General features: G+C 37.4%; 3 protein-coding genes across 3 annotated transcripts; all 3 read left to right on the forward strand.

The window, feature by feature from the left end:
* The first annotated feature begins 61 nt into the window (after positions 1 to 61).
* Positions 62 to 2948, forward strand: LOC135939166 (cytochrome P450 9e2-like). Its single transcript, XM_065483394.1, has 7 exons — positions 62 to 427; positions 489 to 649; positions 1067 to 1529; positions 1842 to 2001; positions 2057 to 2278; positions 2337 to 2588; positions 2646 to 2948. The coding sequence occupies exons 1-7, from the start codon at positions 209 to 211 to the stop codon at positions 2813 to 2815; spliced, it is 1647 nt and encodes a 548-aa protein (XP_065339466.1). The 5' UTR covers positions 62 to 208; the 3' UTR covers positions 2816 to 2948.
* Positions 2949 to 4639: 1691 nt separating this feature from the next.
* On the forward strand, positions 4640 to 14279 carry LOC135941346 (uncharacterized). Its single transcript, XM_065486761.1, has 19 exons — positions 4640 to 4854; positions 4910 to 5061; positions 5647 to 6112; positions 6170 to 6320; positions 6383 to 6598; positions 6684 to 6935; positions 6992 to 7170; positions 8350 to 8451; positions 8924 to 9083; positions 9139 to 9360; positions 9419 to 9670; positions 9728 to 9889; positions 11685 to 11869; positions 11923 to 12074; positions 12625 to 13090; positions 13148 to 13298; positions 13362 to 13577; positions 13663 to 13914; positions 13971 to 14279. Exons 1-19 carry the CDS (start codon positions 4672 to 4674, stop codon positions 14153 to 14155), a joined length of 4104 nt encoding a protein of 1367 aa, XP_065342833.1. The 5' UTR covers positions 4640 to 4671; the 3' UTR covers positions 14156 to 14279.
* A 1275-nt stretch (positions 14280 to 15554) lies between these two features.
* LOC135941347 (uncharacterized) lies at positions 15555 to 22078 on the forward strand. Its single transcript, XM_065486762.1, has 18 exons — positions 15555 to 15586; positions 16106 to 16290; positions 16340 to 16491; positions 16608 to 17073; positions 17125 to 17275; positions 17337 to 17552; positions 17840 to 18091; positions 18149 to 18329; positions 18710 to 18762; positions 19283 to 19470; positions 19534 to 19685; positions 19839 to 20304; positions 20361 to 20514; positions 20568 to 20783; positions 20868 to 21119; positions 21174 to 21352; positions 21580 to 21751; positions 21820 to 22078. The coding sequence occupies exons 2-17, from the start codon at positions 16108 to 16110 to the stop codon at positions 21592 to 21594; spliced, it is 3276 nt and encodes a 1091-aa protein (XP_065342834.1). The 5' UTR covers positions 15555 to 15586; positions 16106 to 16107; the 3' UTR covers positions 21595 to 21751; positions 21820 to 22078.
* The last annotated feature ends 335 nt before the right edge of the window (positions 22079 to 22413 follow it).

Genomic DNA, 22413 nt, shown 5'->3' on the forward strand with positions numbered 1-22413 from the left:
AATGATTTAATGCATTTGATATCAGGATGAACGATGAGCTATAGAGTTACTGCGCATCTTGGAAATTGTGACACCGCCGTTCATATTATGAAAGGCTTGCATTATCTGAATTTTCTCCCTATCAGATATTATTTTTAATCGATTACATAAGGCAATCCTAAATTCTGATTTCGCGTCTGCGGGATAGCAGAGGCTATTTATAGCGCAGATGAAGTATGTTCAGTATCGTTTGAATCGCAGCTTCTCCAGGATGTGGGTTCTCACAATCGCATTGATTTCGACGTGCATTTGGTTGCTGTACCGTTGGATCAACTCTAAAAATGAATACTGGCGCAAGAAAGGAATTCCATTCGTAAGACCGGTGCCATTGTTCGGCACCATGTATCCCGTTATCTCGGGAAAACAATCGTTTGCAGATTTGCTGCAGGTAAAAGGTTGAAGCGGAAATAAGTTTGTCATGTTTTAATGATTTTGAATTAAATGTTAAGGTACAATATACCGAACTTAAAGCATCTGGACGCGGCTACGGTGGAATTTTTGAATTCTTGACCCCAACGATTATGATAACTGACCCTGAACTCATCAGGCTTGTCACTGTCAAGGATTTTGAACATTTTGCAGAGAGAAGAACGCCAGACATGAAGGATGAGTAAGCTAGCTATTAAAATAATATGAATTTGCTGAGTTGGCAATTTTGGCATGTATGCCGCATCATGTGGCTTTCATTTCGCAGAGTTTGAGAGCTGTGTGTGCGCTGACAGCATCTCAAGGACAGCTCTATTGTTTGCATTATTTTGTATAGTTCCTTTCATGCTGAATTGTTTTTAAAATATATACGGATTCGTCCTGGTCCCGGTAAAATTGCGCAACGTTCAACAAACACCCAAATTTTCGTTGTCAAATGGATTGTTGCCCTTTCCTTGCAACAAAGAAATTCGCGTTTGGTTGTTGAAAGTTGCGCAATTTTGCCGCTACCAGGACGAATTGCTTCTGCAGAAAAAATTAAAAATTATTTTAATTTAAAAGATAACTTTATCTGTTACAATAATATTCTGTTTTTTTCCAGTACGGATCCGCTTTTCCATAGATCTTTGACAAGTTTAAAGAGCGACGACTGGAAACACATGCGCACAATCTTGAGCCCGGCATTTACCACCAGCAAGTTGCGTGGGATGTTTCCACTTTTGTCAAAGTGTTCAAGCGAGTTGATAAAAGCGCTCGAGCAAGAGAGCGAAATTTGCGAGTCTTTGGAAATGAGCAAGCACTTTAACCGCCTCGCCAACGACGTGATCGGCAGCGTAGCTTTTGGTCACGAGAGCCAGGCGATCAAAAACGATAAAGATGAGTTCTTCCTGATGGGTCAGAGGCTGCGAAACTTTTCTGGGCTCCGCTATTTAATCGTGGCTGGCTACATGCTCGCCCCTAAACTTATGAAATTGCTCGGCATTTCATTCACGCCGAAAGATATCAGCGTTTATTTCAGGAGGCTTATCATTGGCACCATGGAGCAGAGAGATAAGCTTAGCATTGTGAGTCTGAGCACATATATACGACCCTCTTGGCTTGGTGTTGATCAATATACTGCAATATCCAGTTTTACACGCGTACAGGCAATAACTAATAGCTATATATAATTAATTAATTAATCAATTAATAATATAATAAATATAGCTATTTGTATAAGGCTTTCAATTATTCAGCTATCATTTTTCCAAAACCAAAAAAAATACAAAATTTCGTCTCCGTTTAATAAGTTCATTCATAAAAAATATAAAATTTTGAAACAAGAATGGTTTGAAGATGTAGAAAATGTCCTAAATATATTTAAAAAATTGGTGCAGAGTCGGCCAGATATGCTCCAGCTGCTGATGGCCGCCCAAAAAGGAGGCATCACAAGAGAAAAGAACGATGAAATCGACTCTGGCACAATGGGAGAAGATGCTATAGCAGAAACCGAACGAATTAAAGTATTTTCTTCAGCACGCTTGAATGATGGAAAAAGTAAAACGCAATATTGAGTGCAAAATAGAACGACAGTAAAATACTATTTTTTCAGGGAACATAACTGATGAGGACATAGCCGCACAAGCATTTATTTTCTTCCTAGCCGGATATGACACTGTTTCCGCTGTGCTCAGTTTTACAGCCCACTTGCTCGCTTGCAATCCCGAGGTGCAGCAAAAATTATTTGAAGAAATTTCAAGTGAACTAGGAAGTGGAAATGCTACTGACTACGATACCATAAGAAGCATGAAATACTTAGACATGGTTATTTCAGGTTTGGAAACACCAATATTTAATTTTGAACTCTAACTATATTCGTTTTATTTTCACAGAATCCCTACGGCTGTACCCACCAGCAGTGTTTTCAGATCGAAAGTGCACAAAGAATTACAAATTTCCAAATTCAGATTTTGTGATGGAGGCAGGCCAGGGAATTGTTTACCCAATTTTTGCACTGCACAGGGATCCAGAGCTGTTTGAAAATCCGGAAATATTCGATCCAGAACGTTTCAATGACGAGAATAAGAAAAAAATTAGGCCATACACTTATCTGCCGTTTGGCTCTGGTCCTCACAACTGTATAGGTAATGCACGGCGTATGCAAAATCAACATATTTTTCAACATTTTCGTGGTTTTTAAGGAATGAGGTTCGCTTTGCTGGAGGCTAAAGTGTGTTTGGTACACCTGAGCAAGAAATTCGAACTGGAAGTTTGTGCCAAAACGGAACTCCCTCTAAAAATATCAACCAAAACTTTCCAAATGACAACAGACAATGGTTTTTGGCTTAGACTTAGAGCCAGAACAAAATGAAATAACTCTTTAACGGTTCGAAAAAATTTTCTCAAAATATTTTGATTAAATAAATTTTGGTTCTATATTTTAAAATATTTATCTGTATTCACCAGTGTTGAAAGAATAATAAAAAGACAAAAACTTAATTAAACATAGTAACATTCACGTGTTTTGTTGAGATAATACCCTTCCTTCTTTTTTGCACACGTCATATTTATTCCTTCAGAGAACGCAATGACCATAATTGGATCTTTTTAGTGAATTTAAGATTGTGTTATCGGAAACTATGAAATCATACTGCATTTTTGATTTGCTCAGATATATAATCTATGGATCACAAATAATGTCATATATGCTTTATCTTTAAAAATAAAAGCAAGAAAGGTATAAAAGAGCCTCGTCATATTTAGCTCAACAGACCTGTCTTCACGCCAAATGAAATAACTGGTCGAAAAGCAACCCAGCTGCAAGTGAGTATTCAATTTAATATTTAATTGCGCCTTGGGCCACTTTGTTGAGATGTGACTCAATATGAAACACAAATTTCCCCAGAAATACTAAACTTTGCAAACTTAATTTTAAATTAAAATTAATTAGTCATTTGATTTGTGGCTGAGGAACTCCGTCGTGTTATAATTTAGAATTGTATATCAATAACAATTTCCTTGCCAGCAAGCAGTATTGTAATTTACCATTTTCTAATTATAGGCAGTATTACAGGATTTTTGAGAATACGTGATACTTTAGGGTATTTGTTCCATTTTGAAGGTTTAAATTTTTGCTGGATGACCCTCTTCGTATGTTGCTGAATGGCGAAAGTTAAAAAAATAATCAGTAATGTAATTATAAAAAGAACTAGATGAGCATCGGCTTTTTTATTTAAATTTATTCCTCCTTAATAAAAAGAACTGAATTTCGCGAGACTGGTTTCCGCGCTGCATCCGCGCATATCCAGGGAGTTTAGTCTCAAGGTTATCCATTCAAAAAAGCGGCAGAACCTCATGCAGTGTATATAGCTAGCACCGTGACCAAATGATGCAATTATTGAGTCACATTCACAAACACACGAAAGCTCCTCTCCTGATTCACGCGCCGGGCAAAAGCTGCTCCGCCAGCAGTCGGTGGGAGAGCGCGAATGCAGTGGGCCGTGCGATTAAAACGCCTCCGCGAGTTTGCTGTTAACTCTTTTGACCCAACATTTTGGCTCTTAACTTGAGTGGAGCTAACACTAGAGCTGTGACAGATAAAGAGCTCTTTTGTGAGAGGAACGTCTAAACACCAAGTTAATTTTTGCACTTGGATTTAGGGACAAATCTCCAGGTAATATTCACCTTCGCTTTTTTGGTGGTAGAGTGCCGAAAACTTTCACCTGTGCGTGGTACACAAGAGTACGATTACAAGCGTGTTGCAAAAATTTTAGGGGAATAATTGGAACAGAGCTTATTAACGTGGTCATATACTAGTCAAATTATATAACCAGAAATAATTATGAAAAGGCGCGTTTTTGAAATAAAATGTTTTATGTTAACAGTAGCGTTGAAATATTATAAAAATTGTATGTTCTTTTATCAACTTTGATGAGGCGGTGCAATGAATTTTGATGTACGATTTGAAGAGCCATTGTTGAAATTATTTATTTCAACAGGAAGTATATTCATTAAAGAATATAAGTTGTTTTATAACTCAAGAATAAAATTTCTCATATTTTTATATTCAGCTATATAACACAAAAAATGCATTATCAAATCTTAATTATTTTCGGTTAGAAAATAGTTTAAATTAAAATTAATTATTGCTGTTCATGATGAATGATTTTAAAATTGGTGTTTTTTATCACAAAATATTTAATCCAACTTGAACCTTTTTTTGCAGAAATGCTTGATTTTTGGACGACGTTGGGTCTTATAGCGGCCACGCTAACCCTTGCTTATTTCTACGCCGTGAGGAAAAATGACTTCTGGGCGAAAAGAGGAATCCCTTTTATCAAGCCTGTTCCTTTCTTTGGAAATATGACCAACACTGTACTGAAGAGAAAATCCATTGCCGATGTGTTTACAGTAAGTAAAGAGTCAACATTGCAATAATCAAAGATAAATTTCCTTTTTTTCTCAGGACAATTACAAGCAACTAAAGCCTTACGGATTTGGTGGTATTTATGAATTCATGAAACCAACCCTCATAGTTACTAGTCCTGAGCTTATTCGCGACATGACTGTAAAAAATTTCGATTTCTTCCACGACAGGAGGATAATTGTCACAAAAGAGTAAGTGTATCACAAAAATAATTACACCCGTAGGCTATTTTATGAAATTTAAATTGATGAATATATCAGCTCCTCTTGAATTTAACTCAGGTTGGGTGAGGGAAATATTGAGAGGACAAAAAATAGCACGCCCTCGTACTGTACAGGACTCGCAGGCTTCATCAACAGAATTTCTACCATAGTATTAGCTTCGAGAAATTATTAATCAGCGACCGTTGAAAACGTCTGAAATGGCCACATCACAGTACGAGAGCATGTTGTTTAATTTTCTCCTCTCGAAATTTTCCTAATAGCTATCCATCCTGAAACGAATCCGCGCGGATATGTTCCATAACCGTTAGTTAAAATTTCATAAAATAGCCTTAACATGTATTTTTTATTTAAAAAAATATAATAACATTTTTGGGAATTGTATTAAAATGGTACAAGCTGCAGAAACCTAAACAACATACATTAAAATATGTTTTCTGCCAAACATCAATTAATGCTATTTGAATTTTGCAACGTACCGATGAAAACCCTTAATTGTAATTCTCAACAACCTCGCCAAAAGACAAATAAAGATGTCATTTTTATTGCTTTCAGAACTGACCCTCTGTTTGCTCGCTCCCTTCCTGGTTTAAAAGGAGACGAGTGGCGCGAAATGCGCAACAAACTGAGCCCAGCTTTCACCGCAAGCAAACTGAAACTCATGTTCCCGCACATCAGCAAGTGCGCCAGTCAGTTCGCCAAGTTCCTAATAACCAGAGAAGAAGCCAACACCCAACCCATCGAGTTTAAGAGCACGTTTACCAGAATGACCAATGACGTGATTGCAACAACAGCTTTTGGGATTGAAACCAATGCGGTTCAAAACCCAGAGGAAAAGTTCTACAAAAACGCACAAATCATGACTGATTTTGGAGCCGTGCGCAGTTTGATTGCTTTGGGCTTCGTGGTGTTTCCAAAGCTGATGGCTGCATTAGGATTTTCGTTTACGCCCAAGGAGGTGACAAATTACTTCCAACAACTTATCAAGGGGGCGATGGAGTACAGAGAGAAGAAAAATATTGTAAATTATATGACTGTTTGAATAAGCATCATCATTTTTAAATTGACGTTTCACCAGACGCGGCCGGACATGCTGCAGCTTTTGATGGCCGCCCAGAAAGGCAAGTTAAAAAATGAGGCTGACGAGGATGTAGGAACAGTTGGAGAAGATGTTGCTGACTCTGAGCTGCACAAAAAACATATGGCAACCAAGAAGGGCGATTCCATGAGTAAGCTATTTAGTCGAGGGAAAATTTGCAATCATACTCAAAAAGCTACATTTTTTTTTTAGATATTACTGATGAAGACATAGCGGCTCAAGCTTTTGCCTTTTTCTTCGCTGGGTATGATACAGTGGCCACCGTTCTCGCCTTTTTAGCTCACGAGCTGGCTGATAATCCAGAGGTCCAAGAACGCCTCTGTGAAGAGGTGGATGCCACAATTCAGGAAGGACCTTTGTCATATGAGTCTGTAATGGGTATGAAATACCTCGACATGGTTATTTCTGGTAATTAAATTAACAAAACTTACACAGTAATAATATGTGTGAATTCATCAATAGGATAGATTTAATAATTTATTTAATTTTTCAGAGGCTTTGCGAAAACATCCGCCAGCAGTGGGAACTGACAGGACTTGCATTAAAAATTATAAAATCCCTGGCACTGACCATGTAATTGAAGCAGGAATGATAATCACAGTGCCCATCTACCCTCTTCATAGGGACCCTGAATATTTCCCTGACCCAGAGAAATTCGACCCAGAGCGTTTCTCTGAAGAAAACAAAGCCGACATCAAACCTTACACGTATTTGCCATTCGGAGTTGGTCCGCATAACTGCATTGGTAACTAATTTAAAGCTGCTTTTTGCTCTCGATAATAATTGCTATTCTTTATTTAGGAATGCGATTTGCTCTACTAGAGGTCAAATTATGCGTCATTCATCTCTTAGCCACGTGCAAATTGAGAGTGTGCTCCAAAACGGAAATCCCACTACAACTTTCTAAAAAATCATTGACAATGACCACTGACAATGGGTTCTGGTTGCTCGCCATTCCGCGGGAAAATCCATCTTTGGAAGTGTAACATAAGTTTTGCAATGTTTCGTAAAACTATTTATTTCTTGCCTAATGGGATTGAAATTTACCATAAAAGTATTGAATTGTTTCTTTGTGTGAGCAATGATAAATCCAAATCGTGTGTCTCTAACGATTTTATACATTTTCATTGAAATATTGTGTTTAAGTGTAATGCACGAATGAATAAAATAGGTGCTACTGAAGTGCGCAATTATTATTCACATGATATTAGCTGCGTGCAACTTGGCCAAGAGCGACTGACTGATATTTATCTCTTGGTTACATAGGTAGATACGTAGGCCAAATTGATAATGTTTTTTTATATTGCCCGCGACGACGAGCAAAATTTGCGTGCCAAGCAACAACTACTTCACCAGCACCAGCAGTCAGAGGGAGAGCGCGATTGCAACTGGAATTGCGATTAATCAAGTTGCTCTTTGTTACGAGTGTTTTTGCAGCTCTAAAAAGCCAACAGCATTAACATATTATTTTGTACGAGAGGATCTCCCATAGTCTAGTGTGCTTTTTGGAATAGAACAAAATTGTAAGGTTTATATTCACTCCAGTTTGTCAAATTGTTTGCGTTGTTAGAGTGACCACAGATGAGTGAAAAGATGAAATTGAAAAGCTTTGTAAAAACATGGTTTGATTTGCTTACCTTCTGGTGCAGTTAAATAACTAATTACTTGTATGTAATCAGAAGAATTTTGAACGCTGGATAGTAAAAAATTAGTACTCGAGTGGTGACATGCTTGTTAAGAAGAGATAAAATTTAAAGTAAATCAAAAAACAAAAATAAAGTGGAGAAACAAAAGTAGTGACATAATTATAAGGTTTAATAATAAATTAAATTATAAATTAGTTATTTTGAAAAGCTATTTAGTAAAAATGTTCTTTTGAAATATTCAAATCCCGATTATTTTTTGTAGGAATCATGTTTGAATGTTGGACAACGCTGGGCCTTGTAGCGGCTTCATCAATCCTTGCTTTTTTATACACCGTGAGAAACAATGACTATTGGGCAAAATTAGATATTCCCTTTATCAAGCCAGTTCCTTTCTTTGGAAGCATGATTGGGACTGTGTTTAAAACAAAATCATTTGCTGACGTACTTGTTGTAAGTATAGAAGTAGCAATTAAATGAATAAAAAGTTATTCTCCGTCGTTTATGCTGTATCAGGATAATTACAAGCACCTGAAACCGAACGGATTTGGGGGTGCTCTTGAGTTCATGCAGCCAATATTCATGGTAACTAGTCCTGAGCTGATTCGTGACATCACGGTAAAGAATTTTGATTTCTTCCACGACAGAAGAATGATTGTAACGAAAGCGTAAGTATAGTGATGTTAGTGATTACGTTTTAGAAATGAATCTGAATTCTTACTAAATGCCAGAGGCACTAAGTTAAGTTAATGAATACACTTTGAAAACCGATAAAATTTTAATTTTGTACCTTTATCTTTAAATTTAATAGCACCGATCCTCTGTTTGCTCGCTCCCTTCCCGGTCTAAAAGGAGTCGAATGGCGCGAAATGCGCAACAAACTGAGCCCAGCATTCACTTATATACACATTCACATATATACGACCCTCTTAGCTTGGTGTTGATCAATATACTGCAATCCAGTTTTGCACACGTGCCTTCTATATTTAAGAGCTATTATTTTTTCAACAACTAAATATACAAAATTTTGAAACAAGAATGGTTTAAATATGTAGAAAATGCCCTAAATATATTTAAAAAATTGGTGCAGAGTCGGCCAGATATGCTCCAGCTGCTGATGGCCGCCCAAAAAGGAGGTATCACAAGAGAAAAGAACGACGAAATCGACTCTCGCACAATGGGAGAAGATGATATAGCAGAGACCGAACGAATTAAAGTATTTTCTTCAGCACGCTTGGATGATGGAAAAAGTAAAACGCAATAATGAGTGCAAAATAGAACGACAGTAAAATACTAATTTTTCAGGGAACATAACTGATGAGGACATAGCCGCACAAGCATTTATTTTCTTCCTAGCCGGATATGACACTGTCTCCGCTGTGCTCAGTTTTACAGCCCACTTGCTCGCTTGCAATCCCGAGGTGCAGCGAAAATTATTTGAAGAAATTTCAAGTGAACTAGAAAGTGGAAATGCTACTGACTACGATACCATAAGAAGCATGAAATACTTAGACATGGTTATTTCAGGTTTGGAAACACCAATATTTAATTTTGAACTCTAACTATATTCGTTTTATTTTCACAGAATCCCTACGGCTGTACCCACCAGCAGTGTTTTCAGATCGAAAGTGCACAAAGAATTACAAATTTCCAAATTCAGATTTTGTGATGGAGGCAGGCCAGGGCATTGTTTACCCAATTTTTGCACTGCACAGGTATCCAGAGCTGTTTGAAAATCCGGAAATATTCGATCCAGAACGTTTCAATGACGAGAATAAGAAAAAAATTAGGCCATACACTTATCTGCCGTTTGGCTCTGGTCCTCACAACTGTATAGGTAATGCACGGCGTATGCAAATTCAACATATTTTTCAACATTTTCGTGGTTTTTAAGGAATGAGGTTCGCTTTGCTGGAGGCTAAAGTGTGTTTGGTACACCTGAGCAAGAAATTCGAACTGGAAGTTTGTGACAAAACGGAACTCCCTCTAAAAATATCAACCAAAACTTTCCAAATGACAACAGACAATGGTTTTTGGCTTAGACTTAGAGCCAGAACAAAATGAAATAACTCTTTAACGGTTGAAAAATGTTTTCTCAAAATATTTTGACTAAATAAATTTTGGTTCTATATTTTAAAATATTTATCTGTATGCACCAGTGTTGAAAGAATAAACAAAAGACAAACACTTAATAAAACATAGTAACATTCACGTGTTTTGTTGAGATAATACCCTTCCTTCTTTTTTGCACACGCTATATTTATTCCTTCAGAGAACGCAATGACCATAATTGGATCTTTTTAGTGAATTTAAGATTGTGTTATCTGAAACTATGAAATCATACTGCATTTTTGATTTGCTCGGAAATATAATCTATGGATCACAAATAATATCATATACCTTATCTTTAAAAACAAAAGCAAGAAAGGTATAAAAGAGCCTCGTCATGTTTTAGCTCAACAGACCTATCTTCACGCCAAATGAAATAACTGGTCGAAAAGCAACCCAGCTGCAAGTGAGTATTCAATTTAATATTTATTGGCGCCTTGGGCCACTGTGTTGAGAGGTGACTCAATTTTAAATACAAAATACCCCAGAAAAGTATAACTTTGCAAATTTAAAAAATAACTCATCATTTGATTTGTGGCTGAGGAACTCCGTCGTGTTAAAATTAAGAATTGTATATCAATATTAATTTCCTTGCCAGCAAGCAGTATCGTAATTTACCATTTTCTAATTACAGGCAGTAAAACAGGATTTTGAGAATACGTGATACTAGGGTATTTGTTCCATTTTGAAGGTTTTGAATGTAATTATAAAAAGAACTAAATGAGCATCGGCTTTTTTATTTTAATTTATTCCTCCTTAATAAAAAGAATTGAATTTCGCGAGACTGGTTTCCGCGCTGCCCGGCAGCAGTTTGACGCGCATATCCAGGGAGTTAAGTCTCAAGGTTATCCATTTAAAAAAGCAGCAGAACCACATGCAGTGTACATAGCTAGCACCGTGACCAAATGATGCAATTATTGAGTCACATTCACAAACACACGAAAGCTCCTCTCCTGATTCACGCGCCGGGCAAAAGTTGCTCCGCCAGCAGTCGGTGGGAGAGCGCGAATGCAGTGGGCCGTGCGATTAAAACGCCTCCGCGAGTTTGCTGTTAACTCTTTTGACCCAACATTTTGGCTCTTATCTTGAGTGGAGCTAACACTATAGCAGTGACAGATAAAGAGCTCTTTTGTGAGAGGAACATCTAAACACCAAGTTAATTTTTGCACTTGGATTTAGGGACAAATCTCCAGGTAATATTCACCTTCGCTTTTTGGTGGTAGAGTGCCGAAAACTTTCACCTGTGCGTGGTACACAAGAGTACGATTCCAAGCGTGTTGCAAAAATTTTAGGGGAATAATTGGTGCAGAGCTTATTACCGTGGTCCTATACCAGTCAAATTATAACCAGACATAATTATTATGAAAAGGCGCGTTTTTGAAATAAGATGTTAATGTTAACTGTAGCGTTGATAAATAATAAAAATTGTATGTTATTTTATCAATTTTGATGAGGCAGTGCAATGAATTTTGATGTACGATTTGAAGAGCCATTATTGAAATTATTTATTTCGACAGAAAGTGTATTAAAGAACATAAGTTTATTTACAACTCAAGAATAAAATATCTCATATTTTTATATTCAGCTATATAACACAAAAAAAATGCATTATCAAATCTTAATTATTTTCGGTTAGAAAATAGTTTAAATTAAAATTTAATATTCCTGTTAATGACAAATGATTTTAAAATTGGTGTTTTTTTATCACAAAATATTTAATCCAACTTGACCCTATTTTGCAGAAATGCTTGATTTTTGGACGACGTTGGGTCTTATAGCGGCCACGCTAACTCTTGCTTATTTCTACGCCGTGAGGAACTATGACTACTGGGCAAAAAGAGGAATCCCTTTTATCAAGCCTGTTCCTTTCTTTGGAAGCATGATCAACACTGTATTGAAAACAAAAGCCTTTGCCGATGTGTTTGTAGTAAGTAAAGAGTCAACATTGCAATAATCGAAATTAAATTACCTTTTTTTCAGGACAATTACAAGCAACTAAAGCCTAACGGATTTGGTGGTATTTATGAATTCATGCAACCAACCCTCGTGGTTACTAGTCCTGAGCTTATTCGCGACATGACTGTAAAAAATTTCGATTTCTTCCACGACAGGAGGATAATTGTCTCAAAAGAGTAAGTTTATCAAAAAAATTACCCCCGAAGGCTATTTTATGAAATTTAAATTGATGAATATATCAGATCCTCGTGGATTTAGCCCAGGTTGAGTAAGGGAAATTTTGAGAGGACAAAAAATAGCACGCTCCCGTACTGCGCATGCTTCGTTAGAAAACTTTTGTACCACATAGTATTATTATTCGAGTAATTTTGAATAAGCGACCGCGGAAACCGTCTGAAACGGCCGCATCATAGTACGAGAGCATGTTATTTTATTTTCTCCTCTCGAAATTTTCCTAATAGCTATCCATCCTGAAACGAAACTGCGCGGATATGGTTCCATATCCGTTACTTAAAATATTTCTAAAATAGCCTGAATGTTTTGCTTTCATTTAAATAAATACAACATTTTTAAGAATTTTATTAAAACGGTACAACCTGCAGAAACCTATACAACATGCATTAAATTATTTTTTCTACCGAACATAAATTAACGCTGAATTTCAATTTTACAACGAACCGATGAAAAACAATTAATTTTATTTCTTGACAATTTTATTGCTTTCAGCACTGACCCTCTGTTTGCTCGCTCCCTTCCTGGTTTAAAAGGAGACGAGTGGCGCGAAATGCGCAACAAACTGAGCCCAGCTTTCACCGCAAGCAAACTGAAACTCATGTTCCCGCACATCAGCAAGTGCGCCAGTCAGTTCGCCAAGTTCCTAATTACTAGAGAAGGAGCCAAAACCCAACCCATCGAGTTTAAGAGCACGTTTACCAGAATGACCAATGATGTGATTGCAACAACAGCTTTTGGGGTTGAAACCAATGCGGTTCAAAACCCAGAGGAAAAGTTTTACAAATACGCACAAATCATGACTGATTTTGGAGCCGTGCGCAGTTTGATTGCTTTGGGCTTCATGGTGTTTCCAAAGCTGATGGCTGCATTAGGATTATCGTTTACACCCAAGGACGTGACAAACTACTTCCAGCAACTTATCAAGGGTGCAATGGAGTACAGAGAGAAGAAAAATATTGTAAATTATATGACTGTTTGAATAAGCATTGTCATTATTAAATTGACGTTTCACCAGTCACGGCCGGACATGCTGCAGCTTTTGATGGCCGCCCAGAAAGGCAAGTTAAAAAATGAGGCTGACGAGGACGTAGGAACAGTCGGAGAAGATGTTGCTGACTCCGAGCTGCACAAAAAACATATGGCAACCAAGAAGGGCGATTCCATTAGTAAGTTACTTTGTCGAGCGAAAATTTGCAATCAGAGTTATTCAAATGCTTACATTTTTTTAGAGATTACTGATGAAGACATAGCGGCTCAAGCCTTTATCTTTTTCTTCGCTGGGTATGAAACAGTGGCCACCGTTCTCGCCTTTTTAGCTCACGAGCTGGCTGAAAATCCAGAGGTCCAGGAGCGCCTCCGTGAAGAGGTGGATGCCACAATCCAGGAAGGACCTTTGTCATATGAGTCTGTCGTGGGTATGAAATACCTCGACATGGTTATTTCTGGTAATTAAATTAACAAAACTTACACAGTAATAATTTGTGTGAACGCATAAATTGGATAGATATAATATTTTAGATAATTTTGCAGAGACTTTGCGAAAATATCCGCCAGCAGTGGGAACTGACAGGACTTGCATTAAAAATTATAAAATCCCTGGCACTGAACATGTGATTGAGGCAGGAATGATACTCTCAGTGCCCATTTACCCTCTTCACAGGGACCCTGAATATTTCCCTGAGCCAGAGAAATTCGACCCAGAGCGATTCTCTGAAGAAAACAAAGCCGACATCAAACCTTACACGTATTTGCCATTCGGAGTTGGTCCACACAACTGCATTGGTAACTAATTTAAAGCTGCTATTTGCTCTCGATAATAATTGTTATTCTTTATTTAGGAATGCGATTTGCTCTATTAGAGGTCAAACTATGCGTTATTCATCTCTTAGCCACTTGCAAATTGAGAGTGTGCACCAAAACGGAAATCCCACTTCAACTGTCTAAAAAATCTTTTGCAATGACCACTGACAATGGATTCTGGTTGCTTGCTATTCCGAGGGAAAATCCTACTTTAAAAGTTTAATATAAGAATGAAGCTATGCCAAATAATGTATTTTTCAATTTGAAATGGATTTCAATGAAATGAAAAATTGATTTCTGAAACATGAAATAATAAACTATATAATTATACTATGCCTTATTATAAACGTTTTGATTTTTTCTGCTTTTGATATTTATATTGGATAGAAATAAAAGTCCTAACTAGTCAGTTGACTCCTAAAACATGAAAAAGGACGAAAAAGAGAAATGTTTAACTTTGAAGCCTTTTGCATTTATTGTTAGATATTCTGCTCAACATAATTATATCAAAAATTCTAACTTGACAGATGGAACTCTATTGAAATGAATTGTTACATATGTGGCTACTTTCTGACTAAAGTTAAGTAAAAGCATCACAAACGAATATTAAGGTCGTGAGTACTTGTGAGCCACAGGAGGTATGTTGATTAGATCTTTATATAGGGCACACTACGTTAAGTGTGATATTGAGCGTTATTTTAACTGAAATTTAGCTTCAAGACATAAGATCAACAACTGCTATATTATAATATAATAAAATGGTTTGAAGTTGCCCTTCAACAATGCTGCTCTCTTTTTACCCAAGTATATAGTAAATCTGTCAGAAGTCAGAGTGGAAGCGAAAATACAGCCGTCTATATGCAGATAACTTTCATTTTGTAAAATTTATGTCAACGTAGCCAGAAAAACAAGATACCGTTTAGTTGTATTAGTGAACAATATTCGAGTGTTATATTAAGATAACACCCCCTTCTTTACTCTCGCGATTCATCTGGGGGATATGACTGTAAGTTGAATTTTAAATGAATTTGAGATAGTGTTATCTCAAACTATGAAGTAATAATGCATTTTTATGTGCTCGCTCGGTAATATTTATTATCTTTGGTGCTTAAGTATTAATTTTAAACTTAATCTTCAGCGTATATACGCATATATAAGAGATTTACTACGACCTAACTCGTCTCAATCATCTTTAGGACATATCAAATCATTTGTCAAAAGGCTATGCAAGTAAGTATTTTTACGTTACTCTACACATCAAAATTTTTCTTCACCGTAGTTTGATTTTACTGGATCGGATTGGACCTATATAAAAATATCTCATTTTTAATGAAAATATTTATTGAGTCATCACTCGTCAACAAAAAGAACAAAATTATAAATTGATACAATAGATACACACTTCACAAATTTGTGCTGAGGTCTGCTGATCAAGTCAACGTTCAATTTGACCTTGAACGATGACAAGAGTGAAGTTTACCTTCAGGGGAAAAAGCAGCAATAACGAGCCGCTACTTATAAATTGATAAAATGTTTTCGTGTTGCCCACGCTACAATATGCTGTTCTCCTAATACGAGCCGGGCAAAAGTTGCTCCGCCAGCAGTCTGTGGGAGAGAGCAGATGTAACCGGCGGTGCAATATAAAAACGCCTCTGTGAGTTTCGTTGTTAACTTTTACTACAAAATTCAGCTTTAATCTCGAGTAAAGCTGATAATAACAGCGACCGATAAAAACATAACTTTTGGGACCTGTTAATTTATAAGTCAGCGGAATTTTGTTCAATGCAACTCTTAACATGGCCTTTTATAAATAATCGCTTTCTTTATGGACATACTTTGAAAGTTTAACATTACAATTTTACTATTGAAAGAATTGGTTTTCCGATTGGGAAAGGCAGCTCTTGAATTAGCCATACTTGTGACGAGCCATTGTGCGCCCAATAGCAATTGCGAAAAATGAATTAAAAAGGACAGCGCCTGGCCGACAAGAGCATGCTTTCAAAATTAATTGCAAATATTTTTTAGTAAATCGCAGACGCATATTCAGTTCGCAATCGGCCGTAAAATATTGATCAGATACTCTCGCATTAGAAGTGCACGCAATGCATTTGCTTAAAGTCAGTGTCAATGATAAACAACATTAACAATCAAATTTATACACTTTGTTTTTCAGAAATGTTAGACTTGTGGACAACACTGGGTCTTATAGCGGCCACACTGATACTTGCATATTTATACGCTGTGAGGAATTATGACTATTGGGCAAAAAGAGGAATCCCTTTCATTGAGCCAGTCCCCCTTTTTGGTAACATGATCGACGCAATATTGCAGAAGAAATCCTTTGCTGACTTGTTCGCCGTAAGTGCATAGTCAACACGTTGAGGTTTTCTAAATTTATATTTAACAGGAACAATACAATCAGCTGAAACCACATGGGTTCGGGGGCATTTATGAGTTCATGAAACCGACACTCATAGTGACTAGTCCTGAGCTGCTCCGCGACATAGCTGTTAAAAATTTTGATTTTTTCCACGACCGGAGAGTAATTGTTTCCAAAGAGTAAGTGTTCCGATGAGGATATCATCGTTAAAACTGTAAAATATATGTACAATATCCAAGCTAAAACCTATTGTAATAAAAATGAGGGATTTTTATTTATATTTTGAAAATTTCAGCGCCGACCCATTGTTTGCTCGCTCTCTTCCAAGTTTGGAGGGTGAAGAGTGGCGCGAAATGAGAAACAAACTAAGCCCAGCATTCACCGCAAGCAAACTGAAGCTCATGTTCCCGAACATTAGCAAGTGCGCCAGTCAGTTCGCCAAGTTCCTAATAACCAGGGAAGGAGCCAAAACCCAACCCATCGAGTTTAAGAGCACCTTTACCCGTATGACAAACGACGTGATTGCAACTACTGCCTTTGGGGTGGAAACCAATGCCGTGCAAAATCCAGAGGAAAGATTTTACAAATACGCACATGTCATGACAAACTTTGGGCCCCTGCGTAGTTTGATTGCATTGGGTTTCGTGGTGTTTCCTAAGCTGATGGTGGCTTTAGGACTATCGTTAACGCCTAAGGAGGCGTCAAATTACTTTGAACAACTCATCAAAGGCACGATGGAGTACAGAGAGAAAAAGAACATTGTAAATTGCACACATTGATGATGGAATTGTAAACTTTAAACATTCTAACAGTCACGGCCAGACATGCTACAACTTCTGATGGCCGCGCAGAAAGGCAAGCTCAAAAAAGAGGGTGGAGAAGACGTGGGGACGATTGGGGAAGACAATGCTGACTCTGAACTGCATAAAAAACACATGGCATCGAAGACGGGTGGCTCCAATAGTACGATTTTTAATGAAAAAACGAACTATCACACATGAATTTGACCGGCAATATTTTTCAGAGATAACCGATCAAGACATTGCAGCTCAAGCATTTTTCTTTTTCTCCGCTGGGTATGATTCAGTGTCCACCGTTCTCGCCTTTTTATCCCACGAGCTTGCAGAAAATCAAGAGGTCCAAGAACGCCTTCGTGAAGAGGTGGATGCCACAATTCAGGACGGACCTTTGTCCTACGAATCAGTAATGGGAATGAAATACCTGGACATGGTTGTCTCCGGTAATTTTTGTTTAATATTTGTTTTTAGTAGCAAATAAGTTCTGAAAATAGGAGACTGCTCATAAGTACCGGAAGAATTGTCTATCAAAATAAAATCCTGAATTGTTAATTTAACAAGATTACAGAATTTACATCAGGGGGTTGTCTTGCCTAATAGAACATCTATATAAAAATAGTGCACCTTTTATTTTACTTGGTATTTAAATTTTTGCTTGATGACTCAATCAGTTCTTTTGAATGGGCTTTTAGAACGTTTGAGCCACCTTTGACCTTTAAATTTATTACAGAGATTCTGCGGAAATATCCACCAGCTGTGGGAACTGACAGAGTCTGCACTAAAAATTATAAAATACCTGGAACCGACAACGTGATTCCAGCAGGGACGGTCCTCTCAGTGCCCATCTACCCTTTGCACAGGGACCCTGAATATTTCCCTGCGCCTGAGAAATTCGACCCAGAGCGTTTCTCTGAAGAAAATAAAGCCAACATCAAACCTTACACGTATTTACCTTTCGGAGTTGGTCCCCATAACTGCATAGGTAAGCGTTTGAAAAATCGAATACTTAAAATATTATCAACATTTAATTGTTCATTAGGGATGCGATTTGCTCTGTTGGAAGTCAAATTAGGCGTCATTCATCTGTTGGCCACGTGCAAACTGAGAGTGTGCACCAAAACGGAAATCCCACTGCGACTGTCTAAAAAATCTTTTGCAATGACCACAGAAAATGGATTCTGGTTGCTCGCCATTCCGCGGGAAAATCCATCTTTGGAAGTGTAACATAAGTTTTGCAATGTTTCGTAAAACTATTTATTTTGCCTAATGGGATTGAAATTAAAATTTTATGTACCATAATTATGTACAAAATTTACCATAAAAGTATTGAATTGTTTCTTTGTGTGAGCAATGATAAATCCAAATCGTGTGTCTCTAACGATTTTAGAAATTTTTATTGAAATGGTGTGTTTAAGTAATGCACGAAAAAATAAAATAGGTGCTACTGAAGTGCGCAATTATTATTCACATGATATGCTGCGTGCAACTTAGCCAAGAGCGACTGACTGATATTTATCTCCTGGTTACATAGGCTGATACGAAGGCCAAATTGATAATGTTTTTTTTTGCCCGCGACGCCGAGCAAAATTTGCGTGCCAAGCAACAACTACTTCACCAGCACCAGCAGTCAGAGGGAGAGCGCGAGTGCAACTGGCATTGCGATTAATCAAGTAGCTCTTTGCTACGAGTGTTTTTGCAGCTCTAAAAAGCCAACAGCATTAACATATTATTTTGTACGAGAGGATCTCCCATAGTCTAGTGTGCTTTTTGGAGTAGAACAAAATTGTAAGGTATATATTAACTCCAGTTTGTCAAATTGTTTGCGTTGTTAGAGTGACCACAGATGAGTGAAAAGATGAAATTGAAAAGTTTTGTAAAAACGTGGTTTGATTTGCTTACCTTCTGGTGCAGTTAAATAACTAATTCCTTGTATTTAATCAGAAGAATTTTGAACCCTGGAGAGTAAAAAGTTAGCACTCGAGAGGTAACATGCTTTTTAAGATGAGAAAAAATTTAAAGTAAATCAAAAACAAAAATAAAGTGGAGAAACAAAAGCAGTGATATAATTATATGGTTTTAATACAAATTTCAATTATAAATTAACTATTTTGAAATGCTATTTAGTAAAAATAATGTTCTTTTGAAATATTCAAATCCCGATTATTTTTTGCAGGAATCATGTTTGAATGTTGGACAACGCTGGGCCTTATAGCGGCTACATCAATCCTTGCTTTTTTATACACCGTGAGAAACAATGACTATTGGGCAAAAAGAGAAATTCCCTTTATCAAGCCAGTTCCTTTCTTTGGAAGCATGATTGGGACTGTGTTTAAAACAAAATCATTTGCTGACGTACTTGTTGTAAGTAAAGAAGTAGCAATTAAATGAATAAAAAGTTATTCTCCGTCGTTTATGCTGTATCAGGATAATTACAAGCACCTGAAACCGAACGGATTTGGGGGTGCTTTTGAGTTTATGCAGCCAATATTCATGGTAACTAGTCCTGAGCTGATTCGTGACATCACGGTAAAGAATTTTGATTTCTTCCACGACAGAAGAATGATTGTAACGAAAGAGTAAGTATAGTGATGATAAATCCCAATTAGGCTTTAGAAATGAATCTCAATTCTTATTAAATACCAGAGGCACTCTGCCAGTTAAGTTTTAATGAATATACTTTGAAAACCGATAAAATTTTAATTTTGTCCCTTTATCTTTAAATTTAATAGCACTGATCCTCTGATAGCTCGCTCTCTTCCTGGTTTAAAAGGAGATGAGTGGCGCGAAATGCGTAACAAACTAAGCCCAGCATTCACCGCCAGCAAACTGAAACTCATGTTTCCGCGCATCAGCAAGTGTGCCAGTCAGTTCGCCGAGTTCCTAACAACTAGAAAGGGAGCTAAAGACCAACCCATCGAGTTCAAGAGCACATTTACCCGTATGACGAACGACGTGATAGCAACTACTGCTTTTGGGGTGGAAACCAATGCCGTGCAAAATCCAGAGGAAAAATTCTACAAATATGCACAGAAATTAACTGACGTCGGACCCGTTCGCACATTGATTGCTTTGTGTCTGATGGTATTTCCAAAGCTATTGAGCTCAATGGGATTCTCGTTTACGTCCAAAGATGTGACAAGCTACTTTCAGCAACTGATTAAGGGTGCAATGGAGCATAGAGAGAAGAAGAATATCGTATGTTGTGCTTATGGCTGTTTGAATTGCGTCAGTTAAATTTCATATTTAAAAAGTCACGGCCGGACATGCTCCAGCTTTTGATGGCCGCACAGAAAGACAAGTTAAAAAACGAGGCCGATAATGAGGCTGTGGGAATGATTGGAGAAGATGACGCTGACTTCGATCTGCACAAAAAACATATGGCGTCCAAGCAGGGTGACTCCATTAGTAAGGTTTGAAGAATTGTGCGAAATACATAAATAAATATCTTCAAATTTTAGAGATGACAGATGAAGACATCGCGGCTCAAGCATTTGTTTTCTTCTTTGCTGGATATGAAACAGTAGCCACCGCTCTCGCTTTTTTAGCTCAAGAGCTGGCTGAAAATCCAGAGGTCCAAGAGCGCCTCCGAGGAGAGGTAGACGCAACTGTTGAAGAAGGTCCTTTGTCATACGAGTCTGTGGTTGGAATGAAATACCTTGAAATGGTTGTCTCCGGTAATTTGATACAATTTTCTCCCTTTCCCTTCATAAATTTCTATTTATCTTTAAGTTTGGAATTGTTTTGTGTAAATTTTTCAGAGACCCTACGAAAATATCCACCAGCTGTGGGAACTGACAGAGTCTGCACTAAAAATTACAAAATTCCTGGCACCGACAAATTGGTTGAGGCTGGAATTGTCGTCTCAGTGCCCATTTACCCTCTGCACAGGGACCCTGAATATTTCCCTGAGCCAGAGAAATTCGACCCTGAACGGTTCTCTGAAGAAAACAAAGCCAACATCAAGCCTTACACGTATTTGCCGTTTGGGGCTGGGCCGCACAACTGCATCGGTATATTTATTGATTTTGATTTGTAATTCATTGTTTTTAAACCAATATCTAAAGGAATGCGATTTGCCCTACTGGAGGTCAAACTATGCGTTATTCATCTCTTGGCTACATGCGAACTGAGGGTGTGCACTAAAACGGAGATTCCTCTACGACTGTCGAAAAAATCTTTTGCTGTAACCACTGACAATGGATTCTGGTTGTTAGCTATTCCGAGAGAAAATACATCAATGAAGGTTTAAACTCAATCTGTTATATCAAGAAACGTGCTGAGCTTTAACAAAAAAAAATGTTTTACTTCATATGATACGATTTATGTGAATCTGAAATTTTCGCTAGTTTTAGTTAGCCAAACATAAATATCAATTTAGGATTGCCTGAATATATGCATTTTTGATACCAGAAATAAAGAAACTTATTTGAATCCTAAAAATTCTGAATTTTATAATAAGTTAATTTACAGGAGCATCATGGATAGCCCAACACAAATCGCATATAGCTCTAGTAGTTATTTGTGCAAACAATTTGTGTAAGTACAGTGTCAAAAAATTCAAAAGCACGCAGGAAAGGGAGATGCTTCAGGCAAAGCCAATTGAATTCCCTGCCACGGAGGACGAGGCCTAATTAAGCCCAAGGTGTGTTCTAAAAGATGAATTGCAATTCTGTGGGTTCTAATTTATATCTGGTGCACGGGCGCCCCCAGCTGGATTTAAGGAATTACGTAGAGAGATGATTCTCTTACAAGGTCAATCTATTAGAAGCTGCAAGTGTTTACAAAGCCGCGTGGAGGATTACGTCACGAAGGAGCCACTCGAACCAACAGAGGCGCACAAAATCAATTTTGCTTGCTGCTCGCGTCATTGGCGCCAAGGAAGTTGATCCGAGCAGCAGGAAACTTATTTTTCCATATATCTGATATACTTTTGTTCCATCAATTTCATTTCAAGCAGGAGCGTCATCATTTATTAAGGTAATTTTCATTTATTCAAATATTATTTGTACTATTTCATACCGGATAAAATGAGGAACAATTTTTTTAATTTTTTCAATTGAGACGATTACTGTAGTAATCATTTTTAATTGAACAGAATTTCTGAGTTAACTATTTCTTTGATTAACATTTTAGATAATGAATGACTTCTGCACATCACTGGGCCTCATTTTGGCCACACTTCTCGTGTTCTACTTATATTTGGTTCGAAACAGCGACTACTGGACGAGAAGAGGTTTTGCATGCAACAAACCGATGCCAATCTTTGGGAGCTTTTCTGCAACGCTATTTAAAAAACTTTCTTTC

Source organism: Cloeon dipterum, chromosome 3 (assembly GCF_949628265.1).
Source record: "Cloeon dipterum chromosome 3, ieCloDipt1.1, whole genome shotgun sequence".
In the NCBI taxonomy this organism is placed as follows: Eukaryota; Metazoa; Arthropoda; class Insecta; order Ephemeroptera; family Baetidae; genus Cloeon; species Cloeon dipterum.